This window comes from Geotrypetes seraphini, chromosome 3 (assembly GCF_902459505.1).
Source record: "Geotrypetes seraphini chromosome 3, aGeoSer1.1, whole genome shotgun sequence".
Classification (NCBI taxonomy): Eukaryota; Metazoa; Chordata; class Amphibia; order Gymnophiona; family Dermophiidae; genus Geotrypetes; species Geotrypetes seraphini.
The window spans coordinates 387,379,538-387,407,336 of NC_047086.1; the positions used below are offsets into that span (position 1 = coordinate 387,379,538).

At 42.3% G+C, this 27,799-nt stretch overlaps 1 protein-coding gene across 6 annotated transcripts in view; it reads right to left on the reverse strand.

Annotated features, from left to right (window-relative positions):
• PLEKHH2 (pleckstrin homology, MyTH4 and FERM domain containing H2) overlaps positions 1-27,799 on the reverse strand; it is a 217,748-nt gene that overhangs the window by 54,625 nt on the left and 135,324 nt on the right. For all 6 annotated transcript variants that reach the window (XM_033939575.1, XM_033939574.1, XM_033939576.1 and 3 more), the window contains 6 exons: positions 23,581-23,760; positions 16,921-17,029; positions 13,985-14,097; positions 11,644-11,823; positions 3,621-3,718; positions 689-866 (listed from right to left, as the gene is read on the reverse strand). In XM_033939575.1, the coding sequence (XP_033795466.1) occupies positions 689-866; positions 3,621-3,718; positions 11,644-11,823; positions 13,985-14,097; positions 16,921-17,029; positions 23,581-23,760 (858 nt within the window). The remainder of the gene's footprint in view (positions 1-688; positions 867-3,620; positions 3,719-11,643; positions 11,824-13,984; positions 14,098-16,920; positions 17,030-23,580; positions 23,761-27,799) is intronic.

Here is a 27,799-nt window from a genome sequence, read left to right on the forward strand (position 1 = left end):
GAAAGGCCTCAGACACCCTTTCCCTATTCACAATAGGACAGCAAATGCCGTTCTACTCAAGGGGTTTGTCTACTCAATCATTGGTCCACCACCTCCTCCACTGACCTAAATAAGCAAACCAATCAATCAATCAATATAATGAGGACTTAGCTTATAATCTTGAAATCAGATCAACGTTTTTCTGATCACTGATTAAGTAGACAAACCCCTTGATATATATGCCTTTAAGAAATGTGTTTTACATGTATGTTCATGCTTTTTTAGTCCCTATGCTTTTATGAATCTGTTAGACATTTGAGTTTATTAATTTATTTATATGCTTTTGAGTTTAATTTGGTTTGTAATTTATTCATGCTTCCTTGACCTTTTTTTTCATGTGTAATGTATTTCTTTTAGACCCATAAACACACCCCTGAGGCAGGCCTCCACCAGGAGGCTGAAACACGGACCGTGTCAGAGTATTGCAATCAATAACCCAACTTGGGATATATTATACAATGGACTTGTATCATGTAGTTTTATAGGTATTATGGTTTTAAATTTATTAATACAAAATAAAGATTGTCTACCCCAAGGTTGACGTGGTCTATCCCACTCCCCAATTATAAATTCTAACCTAACCATTTTGTCCAGTTTGCCTCTTGGGACTCCTAAAATAAACAAGCTATGAACTAGAAGCTTGCCCTACCTGGTATGTGCCGTTCAAGAAATGCACAGGGATGCTGAAGGGAAGGGAATGGTGGTAGGGGTTTCTCAGAAGGATGGAGAGGATTTCCATTCTGGAGGGTCGGGCTTCCCGGTCCCCATTATGCTGTGTTCTCTCCACACAGCGCTGACAGTACACGGCATATTTTCCCGTTTCTGTCCTGTGAAGAAAGAGAAATATTAGACCTGGACATTGGCTCCCGGATTTTGTAAAATGTCACCCAAAATTTAGTGCAGATCCCAGATAAGCAGCCAAAATAATTAGTTAATGGACTCCATTTATTTAATTATTAGAGCTGTTGTTAGGTCAAATAGCTGTCAGTAAAATGATGCTGTTACCAAAATTCTTGTATTTCTGCCAGATAGTACCAGTTCCTGTGCCTAAACGTATTCTAGAGAATCTACAAAGTGAACATTTTCAAAACATTAGAAAAGGCAGCTGCTATTGGTATTTGGAGGCAGAGGGGGGGGGTCTTATGAGAAAAAAATCAGATGGTGGGTTGGGGGTTTCCAATTTGAAAAAATATTTCTAGGCGGCACCGGTTAAATCTCTTCTGTCATAGGGGTAGATAACCCTTTGCCCTGGGAATGGATTGTGAGTATTTTCTTAGGGAATGTGCCCCTTAAAAAGCTTTTGGATCTTCATGTATTGAAGCAAAGAAAAGTCCAGAACCCTGTACTTAGCTGGATGTTCCAAAGTAGGTGAAAAGGTTTTGTAAACTGAGGGACTCCCAACACCTTGGCTGTCTTTACAATATTTGTTCCTGGGTGATCTTCCCGTTGGATCACAGATTGAGAGCAAAAGGGTCTGACTCATCTCTACCAATTATATTCTGCGGACAGTTTTTGTTCTTTCCAGGACCTACATCAGAAATACCAGATCCTTGTCAAGGATTTTTATGTTTATCTCCAACTCGGGCATCTCCTTCAATGCTTCTAGGAGGACTGGAGAAAGGCAGATGTGGTTCCCTCTCCACAACAATGGAAGTAAGGAAGAAGTAGGGAACTATAGGCCAGTACCGTAAGTCTGACTTCTGTGGTAAGAAAATGAATGGAAACACTTCTAAAACAGAGAATTGTGACTTTTCTGGAATTTTGTTGATTACAGGACTCAAAGCAACATGGATTCACTAGAGGCAGGTCTTGTCAGACAAATCTGATCACTTTCTTTGACTGGGTGACTAGAGAATTGGATAAAGGGAGTATGCTAGATGTGATGAATTTAGATTTTAGCAAAGCCTTTGACAATATTCCACACAGGTTTTTAATAAATAACTCTCACGTCGAACGTGAACTCTCAAGGCCCAGCACAGGAAGCAGATCTTCAGGCACCGGCACCACGCACAGGACATGCTGGTGCCGGTGCCGCTGCGGAGGCTACAGAAAAGTAAGAAGAGGGTTCGGGTGGGTTGGGGGGACCTCAGGTCGCGGCGGGGGGTGCCCGATGGCGGCGGGGGGGGGGTGCCTGATGGCGGCAGGGGGGGTGCCCGATGGCGGCGGGGGGTTGCGGATAGCGGGGGGGAGGGTGCAGGTTCGCGGGGGGGCCTTCGAGGGGGAGCAATGCCGGTTCTCGTGGGGGGAGGAGATGCAGCGCTGCTGGCCTTGGGGGGGGGGAACCTATCAAAGCGAGTTTCCATTATTTCCTATGGGGAAACTCGCTTTGATAAACGAGCATTTTGGATTACGAGCATGCTCCTGGAACGGATTATGCTCGTAATCCAAGGTACCACTGTACTTTAAGTTCAATCTCTTAGTCCTGTGTAACAGTTTGTTCTATAGACAGTATCAATTCCCATTCAGAGTTTAGTCAGTTAATTAGCTCTCAGCAATTTCAAAGCCTGCATGGCTTACCTCAGCCTCACCAGACATTAGCTGTTCCTTTCCCAGCAGTGTTAAGCTCTTCAGCACACAGCCTCAACCAAATGGCTTTCCTTAGCCAGCACCTTTACTGTCCAAGCTTCCAATACATTCAACAGGCTTCTCATCCAGCCAAGCACAACACCACTCCCCATACCAGCTCTTCCAAACAATCCTTTCCAGTCTTCTCAGCTTTCCCCGGGGGATCTCCTTAACCCACAGCTTCTGAGCCTTCTCTGCTCAGGGAAGTCTCTTTGTGGAGATTCTCACCTTCCCACAGATACCCTCTCCTAGGGACCTCTCATGGGGACCTCCCAGAATGAATTCCAGACTGGGCATATGAAGCTCTTCCTGCCTGGGTTCCACTCCATGACTCAGTAGGGTAGTCTGTTCATGCAGTTCAATGCCACCTGCTGGATGAGGGTTGAGTGCTGAGCTGTAAAGTTCAATGCATCTTGGACTCATGGCAGCCAATCAGCTAGTGGCTCTGCACGGGCAGGAGCGAAGGAAGGTCACTCCTGCCTTGGTTCACCAGGAATACTAAAAGGTGCATAGGGGAGGCGGGAAGGAGATAAAAATTCTTAGAATATGCTGGGACAGGAGGCAGGAGGGATCCCTCCTTTCCCGGCCACCACTGGACCACCAGGGCTCACGGCACGCCCAGCGGAGGCCTGCAAATCATCGGGAGGGATGAGGGACGGGGTACAGAACCTGGCAGGGAGGGAGGGGGGCTGAGTGCAGAGGCTGGCAGGGCAAGACAAGACAATGCATTTGAATATTAACCCCCGGTTTATATTCGAGTCAACCTTTTTTCCTCTTTTTGGGGGGGAAAGGCTACCTCAGTTTATATTCGAGTATATACAGTAGTTATGTATGGTGTTTTTGAAACAAAGTGTAATAGCAGAGTTAGACAGGTGACTTCTAGGAAGCTCAAACCTATTACAATCATTGGCAGAGTATCCTCTGAAGATGGATGAAAATGAGTTTGAACACTGAAGTTCAATCAACAGATGTCATTCCAGACTCATAGTTCAACTCACTGAGAGATTTATACCTACCTGAGATCTGTGCTCCTCTTTAAGTGAAGCTTTAGAAGCCACAGGAAGGGATGCTGGGGCAGAAACAGCCCAACACAGAGAGCTAGCAACTGCCAAGCCTGCAGGTAAGAAGAAGGCAGGTCATCATTTAACTGAGCATCTTACTGCTCTTGTCCATTTACATATTGTGCTGCTTTACCTGTAGATGTACTTTGAAAATTACCCTCCGAGGGCAATTTTGAAGCTCTCTATGAAATTGTGCAAATTTTTGAAGGGAGACTCCTATTGGAGATTTATCTAATCTAATATTTCTGAGTCGCACTAAGCCTAAATAGGTTCAAGACCAATTACAATGCAACTTATGCAAAAAGCATTTCCTTCAAATTTGGGATCCATATATCCAGTCTTTTGAAGAGAAAAAAAAAATGGAGTCTGCTGACTTCACTCATCAACTCAAAGACCAAGCCACTGCTTCAATTAAATTATGCTCTTGAAGCAGCTCACAGTCCCACTGTCCTTCAGCAAAAGCCAGAACAGCTCCTAAGAGCTGTTTATTTATCCAATTCAATTTTCTATACCGTTCTCCCAGGGGAGCTCAGAACGGCTTTACATGAATTTATTCAGATACGCAAGCATTTTTCGCTGTCTGTCCCGCTGGGTTCACAATCTATCTAATGCACCTGGAGCAATGGCAGGATTAAGTGACTTGATATTCAATACTCCAAACACCTAGGGCAGTGGTAGGGAACTCTGGGTCCTCGAGAGCCGCATTCCAGTCGGGTTTTCCCCAATGAATATGCATGAGATCTATTTGCATGCACTGCTTTCAATGCATATTCATTAGGGAAATCCTGAAAACCCGACTGGAATACGGCTCTCGAGGACCGGAGTTCCCTACCCCTGACCTAGGGGATATATTCACTTGTTCCCTAATTAAAAGGGATTAACTTTCAATATAGTGTTATGCTTATCATGTATTCAGCTCAAAGGATACCCCAAGGAAAAGAGAAAAGAGCCTCAGACTCCCAGCCTGCTGCTGCTCATTAGCTTTCAAGCAGGCTTTATTCATGAGCTACCTCATTGGCTCAAAAACCTCCTCCTCCCTATGTTTCTTTGTTAATTTTTTAACTCTCTATCAATTTTATAATTTCATAATCAAATAATTAATTTTATAATTTAGTAATAAATCATTTCATAATTTTTAAATAAGTTTTTATACTAAAAAAAACTTCCTCAGAGCTAAACACTACATTACAGACTTACTTTCTTAAGCTGGAGGGGGCCTAAGAGAGGTACTCGGGAGTGACCATAAAATCACTTCCCGCTATTGTGTTAGAACTGCAATCGGATGAGTGCTAGCAAAAAATGTGCACAAAAGCCTTAAGCATAGTAACATAGTAACATAGTAACATAGTAGATGACGGCAGATAAAGACCCGAATGGTCCATCCAGTCTGCCCAACCTGATTCAATTTAAAAAATTTTTTTTTTTTTTTCTTCTTAGCTATTTCTGGGCGAGAATCCAAAGCTTTACCCGGTACTGTGCTTGGGTTCCAACTGCCGAAATCTCTGTTAAGACTTACTCCAGCCCATCTACACCCTCCCAGCCATTGAAGCCCTCCCCTGCCCATCCTCCTCCAAACGGCCATACACAGACACAGCTACAACACTTATCTCTATCTCTTGCAGTTCAAGGTATCATCAGCATTCCACACTCTTGTTCAAAAACAGCAGGTCTGTGAAGCCCATCAGCCAAAAGCCCAGGGTCACAAGGAGCAGCATGGGTTTGAACCCACAACGTCAGGGTGCTGAGCCTGTAGCTTTAACCACTGCACCACACTCTCCCCTGTTCTTCTTCGGTTTGCTGAAAACCAAATCCTGAAGTCTTCTGCTATAAATCCTCTAATGAACTCTTACTAAAATGGCGTACATCATTGAGCTGCATTATAACACTGGCAACTGCTCAGGAAGAAATGTATCACATCAGGTAAAAGCAAAAACTTCACTGGCTTCTCCTGATGTGAACATTGCAACTGAGGGCCTGATTCACAAAACTCACCAGTAAAATTAGGCATGTCGGTGTAGTGGCTGTAGTGGGAGCAATTTTTCTTTCTCAGCATAATAGCATTCAAATTATATGCACGCTATTTGTACGGAGAATCGCTGGTAAAGAGAGATGGAGGAAATGCACCCGGCGCTTGCTCAGAAGAATAATAGAATAATAACTAGGTACAGCTTCTCTCTCCTGCCCTGGTGGCAGGAGGGAGTGGGCATCCTTCCTGTCAAGGCATGGGGATGTGTGTGGGGTTTGATCAGGTCCAGGTAGTGGCAACTGAGGTAGGAGGGAGTAGGCATCCATCCTGCTGATTTGGGGGGGGGGGGGGGGGAGAGCATCGGTGGGATGGGATCTTTTTTTTTTATTTGTGGATAGGAGGAGATTTTTTTGTGGTGGGGTCTGAGCTTTCAAGCCTTACTTGGGCAGACTGGACGGGCCATTTGGCCTTTATCTGCCGTCATGTTTCTATGTTACTTTCCTACCAAGCACTGACTGGAAAGTAAGGCTATGACAGCTCAGACCCTGCCAGAAAATTCTGCCCACAAATGTAGTATAACGAAGTTAGAGAATCACCCGGAAACTTTAGAGAATCGCCCGGGGTACTTCTTTTAGTATTAATGACCTCATTGTAATACTATTTTAATATTAATGACCTCATTGTACTGCATTTGCATTGCAGAGTCAGAGTCTGATAATCGGCAGATAAAATCCTGGGATGCTAAACCAGCTGGAACCTGTCTAGTGACCATCATTAAAGGCATGGTAAGTTTTGAGAATCCAGCCCCAAGTCCTTTAGGTTTTGTCCTGAAGATCTGTCCATAGCCACCTCTTTTTCTTATGGGCATCATTTTAAAAATCTTTTAGTCGGCAAGGCTTCAGTGAAGGATAAGAGAATAGAAGCTGATCTATCGTGCAAAATTCCTCTACCCATTACCCAGTGGCGTAGCGAGGGTGAGAGGCACACGGGGCAGAGGCACCCCTCCCCTGCCCTCGTCTCTGCCCCCCGCTCCTTCCCCGATCCCCCCACAGCGCATGTGCCCCCTTCCCTTCCCCCATACCTCTAGTTGTTCACCGCTATGAACAACAACTTTAATGTGCTCTTCACAACCCCATCGGCTTTCCCTTTGATGTCACTTCCTATGAGCGGCACCCAGAAGTGACGTCAGCGGGAGAGCCAACATTATTGTGAGGTGCAATTGAAGTTGTTACTGACGGCGGTGAACAACTAGAGCAGGGGTGCCCAAAAGGTCGATCGCGATCGACCAGTAGATTGCAAGGGCAGCGCGAGTCGATCACAGAGCCCATCCCGGGCTCTGTGATAGACTGGCATTGCCTTTACGTTCTCCCTGCTTCCCCAATGCCACAAAAGCTAGGCGTGCGCTGGGCCCACAAGCCTCTTCCCCCCCCCCCCCCCCCGACGTCAATTCTGACGTCAAAGAGGAAGTTCCGGGCCAGCCAATCGCTGCCTGGCTGGCCCAAAACTTCCTCTGTGACGTCAGAATTGACGTGGGGGGGGGAGGCTTGGCCCTGGCTTTTGCGGAGTTGGGGAAGCAGGGAGAAATTGACAGCAGTGGCTTGGGGGGCAGGGAGAGAGAAAGGAAGAGGGCAGGGAGAGAGAAAGAATGTGGGGCTGGGAGAGAAAAAGAAACACAGAAAGAAAGGGGGGCAGGGAGAGAGAGAGAAAGAAAGAAAGAAAGAGGTGGCAGGAAAGAGAAAGAAAGTGGGACTGGGAGAGAAAAAGAAAGAAACACAGAAAGAAAGGGGGGCAGGGAGAGGGAAAGAAAGATAGAAAGAAAGGGGGGCAGGGAGAGAGAAAGACAGAAAGAAAGAAAGGGGGCAGGGAGAGAGAAAGAAAGAAGGGGGCAGGGAGAGAAAAAGAAAAAAAGGGGAGGGGAAGAAAGAAAGGGGAGGGGGAAGGAGAGAGGAAGAAAAAGTTGGACTCATGGAGGGACAGAGAGAGATGTTGGTTGGGGAATGGAATGAGGTCTGGAGAGGAAGCATGCAGGAAGCAGAAATATTGGATGCACAGTCAGAAGGAAGTGCAACCAGAGACTCATGAAATCACCAAAGGTAGGAAAAATGCTTTTATTTTCAATTTAATGATCAAAATGTGTCCGTTTTGAGAATTTATATCTGCTGTCTGTATTTGCACTATGGCCCCCTTTTACTAAATTGCAATAGCGGTTTTTTAGCGCAGGAAGCCCATGAGCATCGGGAGCAGTGTGGGGCATTCAGCAAAACTTCCTGCGCTAAAAACGCTATTGCAGTTTAGTAAAAGGGGAGGGGGTATATTTGTCTATTTTTGTATAGTTGTTACAGAGGTGACATTGCATATTTTAAAATCATTTGCCTTGACCTCTTTGAAAAAAACCCGGAATATAAATGGTAATTAACATTTTCTCTGCGTACAGTGTGCGTTGTGTTTTTTTTTAATTTTATTGTTGGTAGATCATTTTGACTTGGCCATTTTAAAAGTAGCTCACAAGCCCAAAAAGTGTGGGCACCCCTGAACTAGAGGTAAGGGGGGAAGAGAAGGGGGCGTGCATATGGTGAGGGGAGGAGTGGGAAGAGGCGGGGGTGGAGAGGAGGAGAGGTGCTTGCACCCCCTTACTACACCACTGCCATTCCCACAAATTCACTGTTCTGTCACACAATGAAAGAAACAGAAAGTGAAAGTACATTTGCTGTTCCACAGGTAAGCCTTCAAGCTGGGAGAAGGAGGAAAGAGACTTAGGAATTCCTGCCACGTTTTAATATTTCTGAACTACAGCGCCTCGCTCTCAACTGGAATTTAGTTCTCTATCTGGTCCAGGTTATTTCCTACATGTATTCTCTTTTCTTTCTTTTTTATTATTTATTTATCATTTTTTTAATTGATCAAACAAGTATCATTTACACACTTGAATACTGATTCACCAAATTAAATAGGTAAATTAATCCCTAACATTATAAAAAAAAATAAAACTATCATTATTTAGTCCACAAATATTTTTGGAGTCAAGAACTAGAAATAAAAAAGAGAAAACAATCTCATTAGAGGGGAGCAGTACAAAGAGGGCAGCGTCAGCAGCCAGTTCACGTTACTCTTTTGAAATGGGAACAGAGCCAATCATGATCTTCCCACCTTCTCTAGCCACAATCAATTCTAACAATTGTTTGGGCTCAAAGAAAAGAAAATTTTTACCCAAACAAGTAATACAACATTTTGAAGGATATTTAAGTACAAACGTAGCACCTAACGAAGTGACTCTCGGTCGATATTTATGAAAGATTAAGAAATATATGTATTTTTGAGCTCATGTATTCTCTTTTCCAGTTGAATTTCTCATGTGGAGAGGCAGCTTAGCTCAAATACCCGGTGAGAACTGGTTTTGTTATTTTTTTTATTGTATATGTATGCATGTTTGGTTGTAATTTGCCTTGTTTAAAGGTAGAATATAAATAAACTATAAGCTATCCAGTCCAGAACCTGCAGACAGAACAATACTACAGATCCCTGACTTCATGGTGCCCTTAAAGCAGGGGTGTCAAAGTCCCTCCTTGAGGGCCGCAATCCAGTCGGGTTTTCAGGATTTCCCCAATGAGAAACCTAAGGAAATATAGTTGGGGCTTCTGATTTTTTGGTTTTAGCCAATAAATGATGATAAAATATTCCCATGGCAAAAAGAGACACAAATGTTTTCTGGATAAACACTACCATTCCCCCCCCTCCCATTTTCCCTACTTCTTTCTCCTTCCTCCCCTTGCCAATCTTGGATCCTTCACTCTGTTTTTGTGCCTTTTGCACACTAACAGCTCAGATGAACAAATGAATGTAATTGATTCAGCTAAAAAGTTACCCAGCAATATTATCTTAGCTGCATAACACCCGATAAACAAAGACTGCTATGCCTTGTAAAAGCTCCTAATTAATTGGAAAATAAATACAGTGGTACCTCGGTTTACGAGTGCACCAGTTTGCGAGTGTTTTGCAAGACGAGCAAAACATTCACAAACTTGGTGCCTCGTAAACCGAGCTTGCCTCGCTGTACGAGCGCTCCCCCCCAGCGATCCGGCATCCCCCCCAGCGATCCGGCAACCCCCCCCCCCCTGCTCGCATTGCCCCCCTCCACCGCGATCCTACTTTCCCCACCCCCGAGCAGTCAATGACACCCTTTACCCGACTTGGCACCAGTGCCGGTGCCCGAAGATCCTCCCTCTTCTGGCACAGCCTAGGCTGGGCGGTGCGTTGGAGATCCTCCTTCTTCTGGGCTGGACTGGCTTTGAGCATTTGCGCATGCTCAAAGCCTTCTGGTCTCGCTCTCAATCTCGGAGAAAGCGAGACCAGAAGGCTTTGAGCATGCGCAAATGCTCAAAGCCAGTCCAGCCCAGCCCAGCCCAGCCCAGAAGGAGGATCTCAGATGCACCGCCCAGCCGCGCCAGAAGAGGGAGGATCTTCAGGCACCGGCACTGGTGCCAAGTCGGGTAAAGGGTGTCATTGACTGCTCGGGAGGGGGAAAGTAGGATCGCGGTGGAGGGGGAGCAATGTGAGCGGGGGGGGATGCTGGTTCGCAGGGGGGGGAAGCTGGATCGCGGGGAGGGGTTTGGAACAGCGTCGGATTCCTCAAGGGGGGGGAGAATGGAGCAGCGCCGGTGGCCTCGTGGAGGGGGGAGGGAGGAGGTGGAACCAATCAAAGCAGTTTCCCTTACTTCCTATGGGGAAACTTGCTTTGATATACGAGCAATTTGGTTTACAAGCATGCTTCTGGAACGAATTATGCTTGTAAACCAAGGTTCCACTGTACACAGTTTTACAATTTATAAACACCTAATAAACAGCAGCAAGTTACATGTTGAAACATTTCAGATTTTCAGACAATGACTGCTGCTATTAAATGGAGTAAAATGCTAAAGTGGCTTGGTTGTGGCATCTAACTCCTACCAAACTTTTAGGAAAAATGTTAAAACTTACCTTTTTGATAAATTTGCCTGATGTCATTATGAATTTTAATGCTCCTGCTGTATTATCGCTGTTTTTGTTCAGCTTTCGATTATTGCTAACTGCATAGAACTGAGAAGTACTGCGGTATAAACAGGGCCGGATTTTTCTATAGGCTAACTAGGCTTCAGCCTAGGGCCTCAAGATCAAGAGGGGCCTACATTCAAATTGTTAGCAAAATTAAAATTACACTATTCTAAAAACAGTGAACACTAAAACACTGAACCGAAAATAAGGAGAAATTCTACGCTTCGGGATCGGAACCGGCTGCAACGGGGCGCCGACTCGGCTTCTCCCTTTCTTTTTCTCGCCCTGGGAGGAGGATCGGGGAGGGAAAGACGTCAGTCCAGAAACAGCTGGGCAAAGCCCAGCCCCGCGGGGAGAGAGGCAAAACGTGGATCCGTCAGGACAGGGCGGCCCAGACTGGCATCGGAGGGGGAGTGGGGGGGTTTAATGGAAGGCAGGCAGGCAGGATGGCATGGGTGGGGGGTGTTCAATGGAAGGGGGATGGGAGGAAGGCGGGCATCGGAGGGGGGGTGAGGTGAGGAAGGACGCACTGGGGGCACTATGGACATAGGAAGGGGCAATGTTGTGTGTTAAGTTTGATTAGTTATTGTTACAAGTACTATATATGGTGCTGAGAATAAATGTCCAAATAAGTGTTCTCGACTTTTTTTTATTTATTTATCCGTGTCACATTTTTTATAAAGGTTAGCACCAATAACAACATGTTTCATTTAACATATTGATATATATCACAGTAATGATGTATTTTATTATCTCTCATGTAATTTACAAACTTAAAAATGGGAGGTGAAAGGGCCTCATAAGTGGAATAGCCTAGGGCCTCTATTCATCTAAATCCGGCCCTGGGTATAAAAATAAAAATTATTATTATTACATGATCCTGACCTAAACTGAGAAAGTAGAGCTACAAAGAATTTCTCCACTTTACTATATGCGGTGCCAGTTTGTATAATGTGCCACAGAAGCCTCTGTATTGCCTTGTACCTGCACAGGTCCTGACGGTTTCTGTGCCTGCCTTCTTCTCGTCTGTTTGATGAGCTGGCAATAGATCTCATTCTGTAGTTCTGGATGGGTGAGGCAGACCTGCAAAGCACTTTGGGCCAAAGACACATGATAATCGATGGCAGGGGAATCAACAGCAGCATTGATAAATAACTGGCAGGTCTGTAGGGTGGAAAAAAAAATAAAAAATCAAGCAGATTTATAACAGCATTTGGTTAGAACCATATTGGCTGCTATGATTCTGGTTTAGGGTTGTTGTCACCAGTACAAGGCCGTGGCCAGCAATGTCATGACAAAAAGGTGAGGGGACTCATTCTCCATCAATACACCTAGAGCAGAAAATCCACCAGGAACATATTTGAGCTGAGAAACAAGAGTCTGATATTCAGAGTAAACAGCCCAGCACTGAATATTTGGGATTAATTTAAAAGGTGACCCGAGGACCCTTCCTCTGATTTCTTGTAGAGTGGATGCCGCTCTCTCTCTTTTCCTTTTCGCTCCCCTGGGTGGCTGCACTTGTGTGTTTGGGGGTATGACTGCGAGATGTTTGCTGTATGCTTGTTGTGACTTGTGGCCGGGCGCTTGGGGTTTGTGTGTGTTTGCTTGGGTTTTTTTTTTGCTACTTCAAAATGTCAATTGTGTTGGGCATCCAGCCAACAGATTTCTGTACTATATGACTGTGCGGCAGAGTTAGGACCAGGAAGGAGTGTGAGGACCTACAAAGGGACCTGGACAAGCTGGAAGACTGGGCAAACAAATGGCAAATGCGCTTTAACGTGGAAAAATGCAAGGTCATGCATATAGGGAAAAAGAACCCGTTGTTCAACTACAAATTGGGGGGGGCATTGTTGGGAGACAGCAGACTTGAGAGAGACTTGGGTGTGCTGGTGGATGCATCACTGAAGCCATCTGCACAGTGCGCAGCAGCCTCGAAAAAAGCCAACAGGATGCTGGGCATCATAAAGAGGGGCATAACAACCAGGACGCGGGAAGTCATCATGCCATTGTATCGAGCGATGATGCGTCCACATCTGGAATACTGCGTTCAGTATTGGTCGCCACACCTCAAGAAGGACATGGCGGTACTTGAGAGAGTCCAAAGGAGAGCAACGAAACTGGTAAAAGGGCTGGAACACTGCCCATACGCCGAGAGGTTGGATAGGCTGGGGCTCTTCTCTCTGGAAAAAAGGAGGCTCAGGGGAGATATGATAGAGACCTTCAAGATCATGAGGGGCATAGAGAGGGTGGATAGGGACCAGTGCTCCCTCTAAGCGGGCGGGTGTTGTGAGCAAAATTTTTTTCGCTGTGCGCTAAAAATATCGGGCGCCAGCAAGTTATGAGCCAACTCGCCCGATTCTCCTCTCGCCGCCCTGCCCGCCGTGCGCTGTGACGTGAAACTTGTGCGCTGGATGTAATATTTTGTGCGCCAGCGCATGCCAGCGCAGCTTAGAGGGAACACTGATAGGGACAGATTCTTCAGACTGAAGGGGACAACAAGTACGAGGGGACATTCGGAGAAACTGAAGGGAGATAGGTTCAAAACAAATGCAAGGAAGTTTTTTTTCACCCAAAGGGTCGTGGACACTTGGAATGCGCTACCGGAAGAAGTGATCAGGCAGAGTACGGTACAGGGATTCAAACAGGGATTGGACGGATTCCTGAGGGATAAAGGGATCGTGGGATACCGAGGGAGGAGCTGGGATGTAACACAAGTATAGAAAGCTAACCAGGTAATAAGTATAGAAACCCAACCAGGTCGTGCATGTGCAAGACCGGAGGGTTAGGACTTCGATGGGAAGATAGGACTTCAATGAGAAACCAAGGTGGCAAGGGAGCCCCTTCTGGTGATTCAGACGGGTCGTGACCTGTTTGGGCCGCCGCGGGAGCGGACTGCTGGGCAGGATGGACCTATGGTCTGACCCGGCGGAGGCACTGCTTATGTTCTTATGAATCATCTGCTGCCATGGTTTTCGCTTGTTGATTCCCCTGGTTGTACTCTTTCTCTATGTTTCCCCTCTGGTTGTATGTTCCCTTTGCAATTGCCAATAAAGATATTTAAAAAAAAAAAAAAAGATGACAGTCAGCCTTACCTAAACCAATGAAAAGGGAATTGGAATAATCTAGATGGGCCAATATTGTAGCCTGAACCAAATTAATTTGATTTGTCATAGAAAGAGTGGAATCCAAGACAAATCCCAGAATTCTAGAAGAATATTCAATCATTAAAGAATCGCCCGAGCTTAATCTTATAGAAGACGGAAGATTATGTGTAATAGAACCAAACCATTCTATTTCATCACTAATCATCCTTTTAATATTTTACCTTGAAGAGTTTAAGTGCTTCTGTTTGCAAGGCCTCCGAGGGCAGGGTTGTGAGAGGAGATTTAAGTCCTTCTTTGGTGTGACAGAGGGCAGGGTGTCGCCAAATCTGCGAACCTGAATAAGAAATCATTTAAAGAGAAGTATTTTGTTACTTATGGACTAAGGTGAGTCCAGTTGCCCCGCCCCAGAAATGTCGCTCATTCAAATAGGATCCAACGCTCAGAGGCCTGCACACAGCTAATTCTGGGGTAGAAGGTCTAGCTAAAATTGTATGGCTTTATATTTAAACATTGTGATCAGAAAATATGCTTTTGCCGTGTGGTTTAAGAGCAAATGAAGCACATGTTAATGATTTAATTGAAGGAGCTAATAAACTTCTAAGCTCACAGCTCTTGGACATTTTGGCCGCCAGAATGTCTAGACTGCCAGGACGTCTAATTTTATTCGCCATTTTCGACCACAAAAATGTCCAAGTTAGAAATGTCAAAATCAGCACTATTTAGACGTGGGCGGGGCCACCACTGTAATGGACTGACCACATAGACACGCCCCACAAAATACCAGCATATATCTTATAAAATGTAGAAAATAATATCCATATATAATAAATGAAATATATAATGTAGAAAATAATATCCATATATAATAAATGAAATATATAATGTGAAAAGTGCTCAGTGCCCTTTGTCTCCTGCACAGACGGTGTCGCTAAAAGAACAAGTTTGGGACCATCATACCACTCTTCCGTCCCAATACAGAGATGTTACTATAACAGCTACTAAGAAAATTGGAAAAAGTAGCACTTTCCTTGTATTTGAATATATTTTTATTTTAGTTTAACCTCCTCCTGAGGAAACCCTTTTCGGGTGAAACTTGGGTCTGAGTAAAGGAGCAGTTGTTTTATGCACATTTTATGAGCAAGCACCAGTTACTTTGAAGCACGCACAGCAAAGGTAGAAAAAGAAAAATTCCTGCCGGGACACTATATGGTTACAATGAAGGAACAAGATTAGTCACTTCAAATACAAAGTAAGTGCTACTTTTTTCAATTTTCTTAGTAGCTGTTATAGTAACATCTCTGTATTGGGACGGAAGAGTGGTATGATGGTCCCAAACTTGTTCTTTTAGCAACATCGTCTGTGCAGGAGACAAAGGGCACTGAGCACTTTTCACATTATATATTTCATTTATTATATATGGATATTATTTTCTACATTATATATTTCATTTATTATATATGTATATTATTTTCTACATTTTATAAGATATATGCTGGTATTCTGTGGATCATATTTGAAGAGCATATTTATTAAAAATAATTTTTTTTTATACTCCTATTGTTGTCTGGCACATAGACACGCCAACAGGAGCAGTGGAGCATCTTAGAGGGCACTGCTGTGAACACATAAAGGGATGTGTGGCGCAGTGGTTGCAGCTACAGCCTTAGCGCCCTAGGGTTGTGGGTTCAAACCCCATGCTGCTCCTTGTGACCCTGGGCAAGTCACTTAATACTCCATAGCCCCAGGTACGTTAGATAGATTGTGAGCCCACCGGGACAGATAGGGAAAATGCTTGAGTGCCCGATTGTAAAACCGCTTAGAAAACCTTGATAGGCGGTATATAAAATCCTAATAAACTTAAACTTAAAACTTAAACTTAAATTTAAAACTTAAAGGATGTCAGATCTCATACATCTCACCATATACCCCTTATAATTTATGCCGAGCCCTCCAAAACTCCCCTAAAACCTACTATACCCACCTATCTACCACTCAGTAACCTCATGGCTGCAGGTGGCACCTATATGATAGTATAGTGGGGTTTTGGTGGACTCATACTTTCCACCATGTTGTATGTAGAGTGGTTTATGGGTCTGACCCCTCTTCTCTATGGTTCACTAGCCTGGCTACTTAAGACACCTTCCAGGACGTCTTGCAAAAAGTTTGATTATCACCACAAGACGTCTGAGTCTAAGCCTGCCCAAAACACACCTCTAACATGCCCCTTTAAGACTTAGATATCCTGGAGGGCGAACATCCTGCAAGACGTCTAAAATATTTGTTTCAAAAACTGACACTTGGCCATTTTGCCAAGAAAAACATCCAAGTGCTGATTTAGACGGGGTTTTTTTGGGGACATTTTTGTGTTTCGAAAATGCCCCTAATAGTCATTGTTAGGTTTAGTTTTAGCCCCTTTCTTATATACATTACTAGTATTTTGTTTAGTCCAACACATTTATTAGGAAACAGTAAAGAAAAATCATCATCCTGCTATAGTTATTTATTTTCCATTATTTTATGTTATCAGTGAGTAATTTATTGAAACTTATAAGAATATTCCGCAAACAAGATTTTATTATAACTTTTTTGTAGTATTATTGAACTTTGTTAGGTTGTTTCATATCATTCTGGATATATTTTGGAGGTTCCAAGTGACAGAGAACACATTTTCTATTTCTTGCTTCTTACTCTTCCTTCTAAGACCTGAAGATCCATTTGATGAAAATTATCTCAATTCTAATTCTAGACACCAGTGATACATGTACATTAGCAATAAGAATCACACATCTTTATAACTGTTCTTCTAAATCACTTAATACAGACCGTTGTGGACTGGCATACAGGAGGCCTTTAAAAAAAGAAGAACCTTTTGTTGCTGTGCATGTATGTGAAGCTTGGTGAGAACCTAGAACAGGGATGGCAACTCCGGTCCTCGAAGGTGGAATCCAGTCGGGTTTTTAGGATTTCCCCAATGAATATGCATGAGATCTATGTGCATGCACTGCTTTCAATGCATACTCATTGGGGAAATCCTGAAAACCCTTCTGGATTCCGGCCCTCGAGGACTGGAGTTGCCCACCCCTGATCTAGAATCATGTGTCAGGTGAATGCAACCAGATTTCCACAGTAGTTGTTCCAGAATCTGATGGTAACTTACAAGACTCTCCTTCTAAATTCAACAGTTTGCAAACAAGCTGTTCAAATTCAGATCCGACATTCACACATGTGCTTCCAGCAGCAATAGTCAAGTGATACAGCCAGGTGTCCTGAGAAAACAAAACATACATCTTCAGCCTCAGTGAATATAATAGTTTTATCTCCTAGTTTTGTTTTTTTTTACTTCTTCTGATTTTTTTTTTTTTTTTGGTTTGTTAATTTATGAATAATTACAAGTTAAAACTTGTCATTTTCACAAACTGCCTGACCACCCTCATCTCATCTGCCCCATCTTACTCATCCTTCAGGAAATCTCTCAAATCTTTCCTCTACGACAAATTTCTTGACCCCCCCCTCACCAAATAACCAAATTCTACCCCTCAATCAAATACTCCCATCCTGTAATTGATACTGGTTGCTTTTCTTGTCATTCACCACCCTGCATCCTCGCCATATATGTAACTATCATTGCATAGTAAACCGCTTCACCGCATTATTCTGTCCCTTGCATTGCATTTTGCTCTATAAATCTCTCGCACTGCTTTTTTCCACTATATAAATATCTCTGCTGTATATGTACAGTCTCCTGCATGGTAAATCTGCATTGTTCTTTGCTGTATAAACACCTTTACTGAATATGTACAGTCCTCATTGTATCTTCGCTGTAAATGTACAGTATCTTACACTGTAAACCGCTCTGAAGTGTTTGTGGTACTGCGGTATACAAAATAAAGTTATTATTATTATTATTATAATTGAATAAGGGAGGGGATATTATTTTATAATATGAGGATCAATTGTAAAATTTCAAGTGTATTTGAAAGTTAAATTGATAAATGTAATTATTGTACTTGTTTTAAGATTTGAAATGAATAAAGATTAAAAAAAAAAAACTTGTCACCCCTCTTAAACAAGGAAAGAAATCAAACCCAAGTAGCAAATACAATAATGGAATATGTTTATGTTTTATTAATATTTGATATACCATTTAAGCATATTATAGATCTAAGCAGTTACAAGAAAATACAGGTACTTAAGACTCCCCTATCTGTCCCGAAGGCTCACAATCCAGCTAAAGTACTTGAGTAACAATTATTAAATAGTAGAGATTTAACAAAATTCAATAATAAAAAAAATATTAATTATAAATAATTAAAAATAATAAAAAAGGAAAAAATATTGAAAGAATAAAATTAAAATAAAACAAACAAACAAAAAAAACCCCAAACAAACTCAAAATCCCAAAACAGTCCAACAACAGCAAGATTTTTAACTATAGGGAATACAAGTTCTTTCTCAGACCACAAAAAAGTAAAGGGAGGAGACACAAAACTGAGGAGAGTATATCAACTAATTTGCAATGAGGAAAAGGCCTAAGCAGATTTTATTATAAACTATGCTAGTGTTTTTTAGCACAGAGAGTCGCGCTGAATGGCCCGTGCTGCTTCCGATGCTCACTGAGTTCCTGTGAGCATCGGAAGCAGCGCGGGTCATTCAGCATTGCTCCCCGCGCTAGAAACTGCTAGCACAGTTTCGTAGAAGAGGGGTTAAGTCAAACCACAGAACTGGTCAACTTCTTAAGATCTAAAAGGGATCTAAGCTGTTCTGGTAGGAAAAAAAAAGCATGTCTTATTCCTAAATATTTAACAGCACATTGGCAAGGGTATGCCAGTAAGAATGTAGCTCCCAATTTCCTTGTTTCTTCTATACTGCTCCTTCAGGCCATGTCCAACAGGAAAATACATCTATCAAACGTTATCCTCTTGCGTTCTACAGCAAATTTTGTACTTTGACTATTATGTTATCCAGGCTATCAAAATGATTCTGATGTTAATAAATGCCATAGGACTCCTTTTACTAAGCTGCGTTAGGGCTTTAACACGCGGAATAGCTTGAGTTGCTTGAGCTGGCGTTAGCTCTAGAAGTGTGGCGCGCGGTGATTTCCTGCGTGCGCTAAAAACGCTAGCGCACCTTAGTAAAAGGAGCCCAGAGTGTTAATATAAGTTATCCCAGCATTTCTGGCAGGCAGTAGATCCAGAGAAAGCAGATAGATTTTATTTACTTATTTAAAAATTTATTAACTGCGGGATATGTATTGGCCTGCTCACTCTCCCCCACCCCATCCACACCTAAACTCCCCTCAATAATCACACCACTCATGTATAGGGATAAATAGCCGCAGCTCTGTTTATTAACAAACCATTAATTTAACACTTACATAACAAAAAACAGTTTCCCGAGCTACACCTTAAACCAATACCAATAATATTCGGCCCCCGATCCTGCCATGCCAGCAAGGGTCTGGGAGGTGGCATGTCCCAACATGCCCCTTTAACCAGAGCACCAGAACCCGGGCACGGCTCCCTGCCGCCCCCCCCCCCCCCCGCTCATCACCTGATGAGCTGTACCATACCGTAGCTCGGGATAACCGCCTACCTAAACTCTGCTGCCTACTAAACCAGACAAATAAAGGGCGGGAGGGTGGGCAGGAAAAGCCGCCTCGGAGGATCCAGGAAGACACCGGGTCCTCCGAGGTCCCCTGGCAGGCAGTAGATCCAGAGAAAGCAGATAGATTTTATTTACTTATTTAAAAATTTATATACTGCTTTAAACCAAAACATACATCAAACAAGCAACTCTTCCAGATTCACAGAAAAAGCTGATACATACAAATATGCCTTCAACATTTTTTTTTAAAGCGTCCCTGGGCTTACACAAATTCATTTGACCGCTCAAACCATTCCAAAAGCGGAAAACATTGACAACCTTATATGCACATGTGATATAATGTTTACTCTGTCGGTGGTCAGTCTCATTGCATTTTCTGACCTTAATTCTCTGCTCGGATACTACTGTTTCAATAGTTCTAAGTCAGGTTGAACTCTGGATGTCTGCTTTTAGACTAAAATTAAATAAAGAAAAGACCAAATTCTTTTTAGCAACCCCTAATGATAAAATCAAGGAAACCATGATACATGTAAATGGGATGAATTATAATATTGAATAATCTCTAAAAATACTAGATAAAAACCTTGGATAAACATCTTACATTAGAAAAGCATTCTGATTTAGTATTTAAGAAAAGCATTTCAGTGCTCTGGAAACTCCGTACCATTAAAAAATATTTTGACGAAGTTTCCTTTTGTCTACTAGTCCAATCCTCTATCCTGAGTATTCTTGACTATTGCACTATTATTTATGTAGGTGCTCCCAAGAAAATTATTAGAAAATTAAGGGTGGTCCAGAACACGGCGGTCCGCCTTATTTATGGCCTAAAGAAATGGGAACATATCACCCCCTCCTATCAAAAGCTCCATTGGCTGCCATTTGAATCCAGAGTTCTGTTCAAGTTTTCTTGCTTCTGTTATAAAATAACATTCGATATGCTTCCAAGTTCCGAGTTACCTAAACTCTCATTTTAATCTGAGTTATACAAACAAGAGTTCTCGAAGATTACATTTGTTCGCCTATCCCTCAGTAAAATTTTGCCAGTATAAAAGATTTTGTGAAAGAATCTTTGCCTTTCAGGCAGCTAAATTAAATATTTGGCTTGCCCGATGTGTGTTAGAAGCCTCTTCTTACCTGGATTTTAGAAAACAGATAAAAACTCAATTATTTAATAGGCTAGGGTCTTAATACTTTTTAAATTTTTTATCTTGCTATGTAAAATTCTCCGCATTCTTTTGTATTGCATGCATTTTATAATTTACGTATTTCTTCCATTAGTTGCCTTCAATTGCTGTCTTTTTTAATTAACTTGTATGGTTTGTATCTTATCCAAATGTTGTGAACCGCTTAGAACTCTCGGGTAGGCGGTATATAAAAATACATTTATTATTAATTTATTATTATTGTTTCAACATATCCCGAAACCACTTTGGGGCCCTATGATATAGGGTCTGATGCAAACTATCTTGAAATGTAAACTAATCTTGAGATAGCTGAAGAATGGACATAGCGTAGGAAGCAGTGCACTAATCCTTCAGCTAGATTTGTGCAGTGCTTTTGATCTGGTGGATCATGAAATCTTATTAGTTTCAAGTTTTATTAAGGTTTGTTGTATACGCAATGTCATATACTTCAATGCGTATAACATTTTAAAAAAATAGGGGACAAAACAAATCATTTTTATACAATTGAATACAAATTATATACATTCTAATACATAACATACAGAAGGCGAGGGGGATGAACTATAATCTTTAAAGAAAGAGAAGAAAGATTTAGGGAAGAACACATATGGTGAGAACACAAAAGAAAAAAAAAAGGGGGGGATATAAAGGCAGAAATAATCATAGAAAAAAGAAGATAAATTTACGACCTACTCGTAGGTCTAATTAATATCTAGAGATTTAGTGATTGGTAAGTTATGTACAGGAAACTTTTTAAGGAACGCTTGAATTTTTCTAAAGAAGGTTCATTGCATAAGAATATTGGTAAATTGTTCCAAAGCTGGGGTGCTACAACCGAGAAAATGGTAGATCTCCTGAACTCTATTACTTTTAAAGAAGGGATAGTCAGTAAGTGTTGTTGTGTTGATCTAAGTGCCCTGAATGGAGATTATGGTATCAAGAGATGATCCAGAAATATCGGAGCATGTGATTGTTGAATTTTAAAAGTTATTCTATGTGTGATTGGTAACCAATGTGCTGCTTATAGAAGTGGTGTAATGTGATCATATTTTTTTTTAAATTAGTAATAATTTTGTATTATCTGTAATCTTCTTATTTCTTTTTGGGTTATGCCACAATATAGGTTGTCTGGACACAATTGGGATCCCGGGAAATGTCTAGAACTGGTTTCAGGGGTTCTTGAAAAAAAGATCTTATCAAGTACACAGTGAGGGTACATGTTCTTCGCCCTGGAACAACCCATGTGGAGTTCCACCGGCGGCGCAATGTGCAGCGGCCTCAAAGAAAGCGAACAGAATGTTGGGCATAATCAAAAAGGGTATCACTACCAGAACGAAGGAGGTTATTCTACCACTGTATCGAGCGATGGTGCGCCCACATCTGGAGTACTGTGTCCAATACCGGTCGCCCTACCTTAAGAAGGATATGGCGATACTCGAGAGGGTCCAGAGAAGAGCGACAAGGATGATAAAGGGCATGGAGAACCTTTCATATGCTGAAAGGTTGGAGAAGCTGGAGCTCTTCACCCTGGAAAAGCGGAGACTTAGGGGGGACATGATAGAGACTTATAAAATCATGAAAGGCATAGAGAAGGTGGAGAGGGACAGATTCTTCAGACTAGTGGGGACAACAAAAACAAAAGGGAATTCAGAAAAATTGAAAGGAGACAGATTCAAAACGAATGCTAGGAAGTTCTTCTTCACTCAGAGGATGGTGGACACCTAGAATGCGCTCCCAGTGGAGGTGATAGGGCAGAGTACAATATTGGGCTTCAAAAAGGGATTGGATGACTTCCTGAAGGAGAAGGGGACTGAAGGGTACAGATAGAGGGTAACTATACAGGCACTAAATGAATAGGGAATAAAGAATTTTAGGTTAAGGACCACTTACAGGTCATGGACCTGGGGGCCGCCGTGGGAGCCATCTGCTGGGCACGATGGACCCCTGGTCTGACCCAGCAGAGGCAATGCTTATGTTCTTAGGTCACCCACATTGTTCAATGTCTATCTTGTTTCTCTGGGAAATCTAGTACAAAGTTTGAAAGTTACATTCTACATCTATGCAGATGATATTCCCATTACATCAGATATTGAGAACCATATTTCATTTTAACTCAGATAGAAAAGTGGACTGTTAATGTTAAACTGAAGCCAGAAAAAATGAAGGTTTTTCTTGCAAATCCTACTGATAAATTCAAAGACAATGTGATATATCTCAAAAGTCAAGGCTACCCGATTGCCACCTCCATAAAAATCTTCGGCGTTACATTAGATCGTTATCTAACTTTAGAGATCCACGCAGATCAAGTGATTAAAAAAATGTTTTGCTGCCCTATGGAAACTAAGAACTATCAAAAAATATTTTGACGCTACATCTTTTAAGACTGTTGGTGCAGTCTTCTATCCTATCTATACTTGATTATTGCAATATAATATATCTGGGAGCTAAGAAAAAAAAACCCTGAAAAGGCCAACAATAATTCAAAATACGGCAGTTCGTCTGATTTATGGGCTGAAAAAATATGATCATATTAGCCCATATTATCAGCAGCTACACTGGTTGCCTATTGAAGCTAGGGTGCTATTTAAATTTGCTTGTATTTTTGGCTCCAGCTTACCTATCTTCACGTTTTGAACTATATAGGTTAAAAATAGTCTGCCTATCCCACACTAAAACAATGCTGTTATAAAAGATTTCTTGATAAAACATTTGCATTTTGGGCAGGGAAGTTGAGCAACTGGTTAAGTATAATAATTTCCCAGAATCAGTCTTATTACACCTTTTGAAAATTTTGAAAATGTATCTTTTTGAAAAATTTGTAAATTAAACGTCAATTATACTCTGTATTCTCTAAGAACGTATTGTCACTGAACTGTTCAGTCTCTCTTGAATGTGAACCGCCTAGAGCGAAACGGTATGGCAGTATACAAGAATAAAGTTTATTATTATTTATTAAATAGATCTATACCAACAGTCAAGAAAATAATCCCAGTTATGCCCATTTGCAAGGTAAGATACATTACAATTACCTTCTCATGTTTGGACCCAATGAGTAGGTAGGTGGGTCCTTGCTCTTTGGGGTGGACTGCAATGGTATAATGTGTTGATAACAAACTGCGGCTGCTGGCCTCATAGTCTTCATCTGAATCACACGACCTGTCCACTTCTTCAACCTTAGCTTCCCACAGCTTGATTTGACCTAGAGGAAACTGGGAAGTTAAGCATCAAATGTGATCCAAAGGTCAACGTTTATCCTCTGTCCCTGGGTTAAATGTCAGCATATCTACAGGACAGCTTGGAGAAAAGGAGATATTTCTACGATCATGCCAGCAGGCTTTACTATAGGAACACTGCCTAAGGTGGAGGAGCAGCCTAGTGGATAGAGAAGCAGGCCAAGAACCAGAAAAGCTAGAGTTCAAATCCTGCTTCTTCCGTTCATACCCTTTATGCAACTTGCTCCACCTTCTGCTTCCTCAGGTTCAACTATTTCCTTATTTATATAGTGGTACAGCAAACTTTCAGTTAACCGGCACCCCTGGGGATTGATAGATGCCGGATAAATATAGTTTCTGGTTGCTTGAGGGTTGCATTAAAAATAGACCTAACTAATATTATACCCCATTCTATGCTGTACCATAAACTGTTCCAGACAAACTACCGGATATGTGGTAGGCAAAGCGTGGGCGTACTCAGGTGTTTCTGCCAGAAATTGATTTTATTTTCATTTTTATTTAAAGTATCACAATATTTCTTTTGATTTTTTTTTTTTTTTTTTTTTGCTGGTTGCTTGAGAGTTCTGGTTACTTGAGTTCCAGTTAACAGAGAGTCTACTGTATATAAATAGATTATAAGAAGAATCCCCTTCATTCCATAACTTTAGTGCCTAAATGTAAGTGTCATCAACATGCTAAAATTATTAGCACTATGTCGAAGAATGTTATTAGCACTATGTCTAAAACTACTAGCACTTATGTCGAAGAATGTTATTTGCATGCCTGTTAGCTGAGCAATGAGTGCTATTCTATAATTTGGATGTACAGTTTGCTTAGGTGGAAATTCTAGAATTTCCCCCTAAGCAGGCGCCCTACCAGCACCTATGTTAATGAGGAAACGCTATTTAAAACGGCAAAATTAAAGCACCTACTTAGGCGTTTTAGGCTGCTGAATGTCACTGTGGGCGTGGTCAATGCCGCAAGTGGCGTTAGGCAGCCTAAAATGCCTACCTAGGTGCAATTCACACAAAAATAGGCACCAGAAAGGCAGGCCTGGAAAGCCCTGACCTAAATTTCCGAAGCCTATCTTTCCCACAGGTGAGATTCTCCAAAATAGTGCTGATGTGTGTCTGGCGTGCAATCGGTGGCTGCTTTTTAAGCGGCCACCAATATCAGCGCTGTTTATAGACCCTGGACCTTAGTGAGCAAATGGAAGGGAATATACACATGAGTGAAGTATGGGCAAGGCACACAGATGCCGACTTACACTAGCATTCTATAACAGAATCTTGGCACTCAGATGCCATTATAGAATTAGCACTCAGCAAGTTGAATCTAGGCTCTTAAATTTGCCTCCAGTATGCTTATAATATAAGTTTGCTTGAGAGGGGAAACAACTTGTGCACCTGTTTGTAACTCACCTAGAGCTCGACTTGAGCAAAAGCGAGTAATGAAATCTAAATTTAAAATCCAAATCCAGATCACAAGAGCAAAGACAATGGAATATAATGATACAATATGGGAGAGGGGGAGCTATTTTAGATTTAGTCTTTAGTGGAATGCAGGGCATAGTACAAGAGGTAATGGTGTTGGGTCCTCTGGGAAACAGTGATCATAACATGATCAAATCTGAGTTGATCTCTGAAGTGAAGCCACTAAAGAAATCTACTGTAGCAGCATTTAATTTGGTGACCATGATAAAATGAGGGAAAATCATTAAAAAGAAGATAAAAGGATCAGTGGCAAAGATTAGGACTTTAAATCATGCAAGGATGCTGTTTAAAAATACCATTCTGGAAGCCCAGACCAAATGTATTCCATGTATTAAAAAAGATTGATGGATGGAGGAGTTGCTGTACAGTGAGAGATTGGAGAAGCTGGGCCTCTTCTCCCTTGAAAAAAGGAGGCTGCGAGGGGACATGATCGAAACATTCAAAATACTGAAGGGAATAGACTTAGTAGAGAAAGACAGACTGTTTACCCTCTCCAAGGTAGGGAGAACGAGAGGACACTCTCTAAAGTTGAAAGGGGATAGATTTCGTACAAACATAAGGAAATTCTTCTTCACCCAGAGAGTGGTAGAAAACTGGAATGCTCTTCTGGAGTCTGTTATAGGGGAAAACACCCTCCAGGGTTTCAAGACAAAGTTGGACAAGTTCATGCTAAACTGGTGAGACTGAACTCATTTGGAGCACTGGTCTTGACCTTGGGGTCACCGCGTGAGTGGACTGCTGGGCAGGATGGACCACTGGTCTGACCCAGCAGCGGCAATTCTTATGTGGAAAGAAGAGCAAATGACAGCTGGCATGGTTAAAAGGTGAAGTGAAAGAGGCTATTAAAGCCAGAAGAAATCTTTTAAAGAATGGAAAAATTATCCAAATGACGAAAATAAGAAGCAACATAAGCCCTGGCAAATTAGATGCAAAGCATTGATAAAGAAGACTAAAAGAGAATATGAAGAGAAACTTGCCAAAGAGTGAAAAATTCATAGCAACAACTTTTTCAGGTACATCAAAAGCAGTAAACCTGTGAGAGAATCTGTGGGACATGCTGATCAAAGCTGGATAATGGCAGTCAGGGTACAGCATTGAATTTCTAATCTCACAGGAAGCTGAGACAAGACATAACTGTGGGAACATAAAATCCCTTTGTGACAGATTGACAGCAAGAAAAACAAATTTCAGCCTGAAGTCTTCTTGACTGCTCAATATACATACTGTTACACATGAATGACTACTTTGGAAAATTGCATACCATGGAATCAAGAGTGAAATACTCACGTGGATTAAAAACTGGCTGGAGAATCAGAAACAGAGAGTGGGGGGTAAATGGACAATTCTCAGACTGGAAAAGCATCACCAGCGGGGTGCCGCAGGGCTCGGTGCTTGGACCCATGCTCTTCAACATCTTAATAAATGATCTGGACATTGGTACGATGAGTGAGGTGATTAAATTTGCAGATGATACGAAGTTATACAGAGTAGTGAAGACACAGGGGATTGCGAAGATCTGCAATGTGACATAATCAAGCTCGAGAAATGGACATCGACATGGCAAATGAGGTTCAAGGTGGATAAGTGCAAAGTGATGCATGTCAGGAACAAAAATCTCATGCACGAATACAGGATGTTGGCGGTAAGTACTTGGAGAGACCTCCCAGGAAAGGGACTTGGGAGTTCTGATCGACAAGTCCATGAAACCATCTGCACAATGCGCTGCGGTGGCGAAAAGGGTGAACAGAATGCTAAGAATGATCAAGAAGGGGATCACGAACAGATCGGAGAGGGTTATCATGCCGCTATAACCGGGCCATGGTGCGCCCTCACCTGGAGTACTGCGTCCAGCACTGGTCGCCGTACATGAAGAATGGCACGGTACTACTCGAAAGGGTCCAGAGAAGAGCGACTAAAATGGTTAAGGGGATGGAGGAGTTGCCGTACAGTGAGAGATTGGAGAAGCTGGGCCTCTTCTCCCTTGAAAAGAGGAGACTGTGAGAGGACATGATTGAAACATTCAAAATACTGAAGGGAGTAGACTTAGTAGAGAAAGAGATTGTTTACCCTCTCCAAGGTAGGGAGAACGAGAGGGCACTCTCTAAAGTTGAAAGGGGATAGATTCCGTACAAACTAAGGAAGTTCTTCTTCACCCAGAGAGTGGTGGAAAACTGGAACGCTCTTCCGGAGGCTGTTATAGGGGAAAACACCCTTCAGGGATTCAAGACAAGGTTGGACATGTTCATGCTAAACTGGTGAGACTGGACTCATTTGGAGCACTGGTCTTGACCTAGGGGCCACTGTGTGAGCGGATTGCTGGGCAGGATGGACCACTGGTCTGACCCAGCAGCGGCAATTCTTATGTTCTTATGTACATTAGTCCCAAATCATATGCAAGTTCTTTGCAATACATCACTAATCCAACCAATTTTCAAATAGATATTCACATGCGTTGTATTTGAATATTTGTCTTTCACAAGGTTCAAAGTATATGATATCAAACAAACATCAGTGTTGCTTCTAATCACAACCCTGGAATGCCT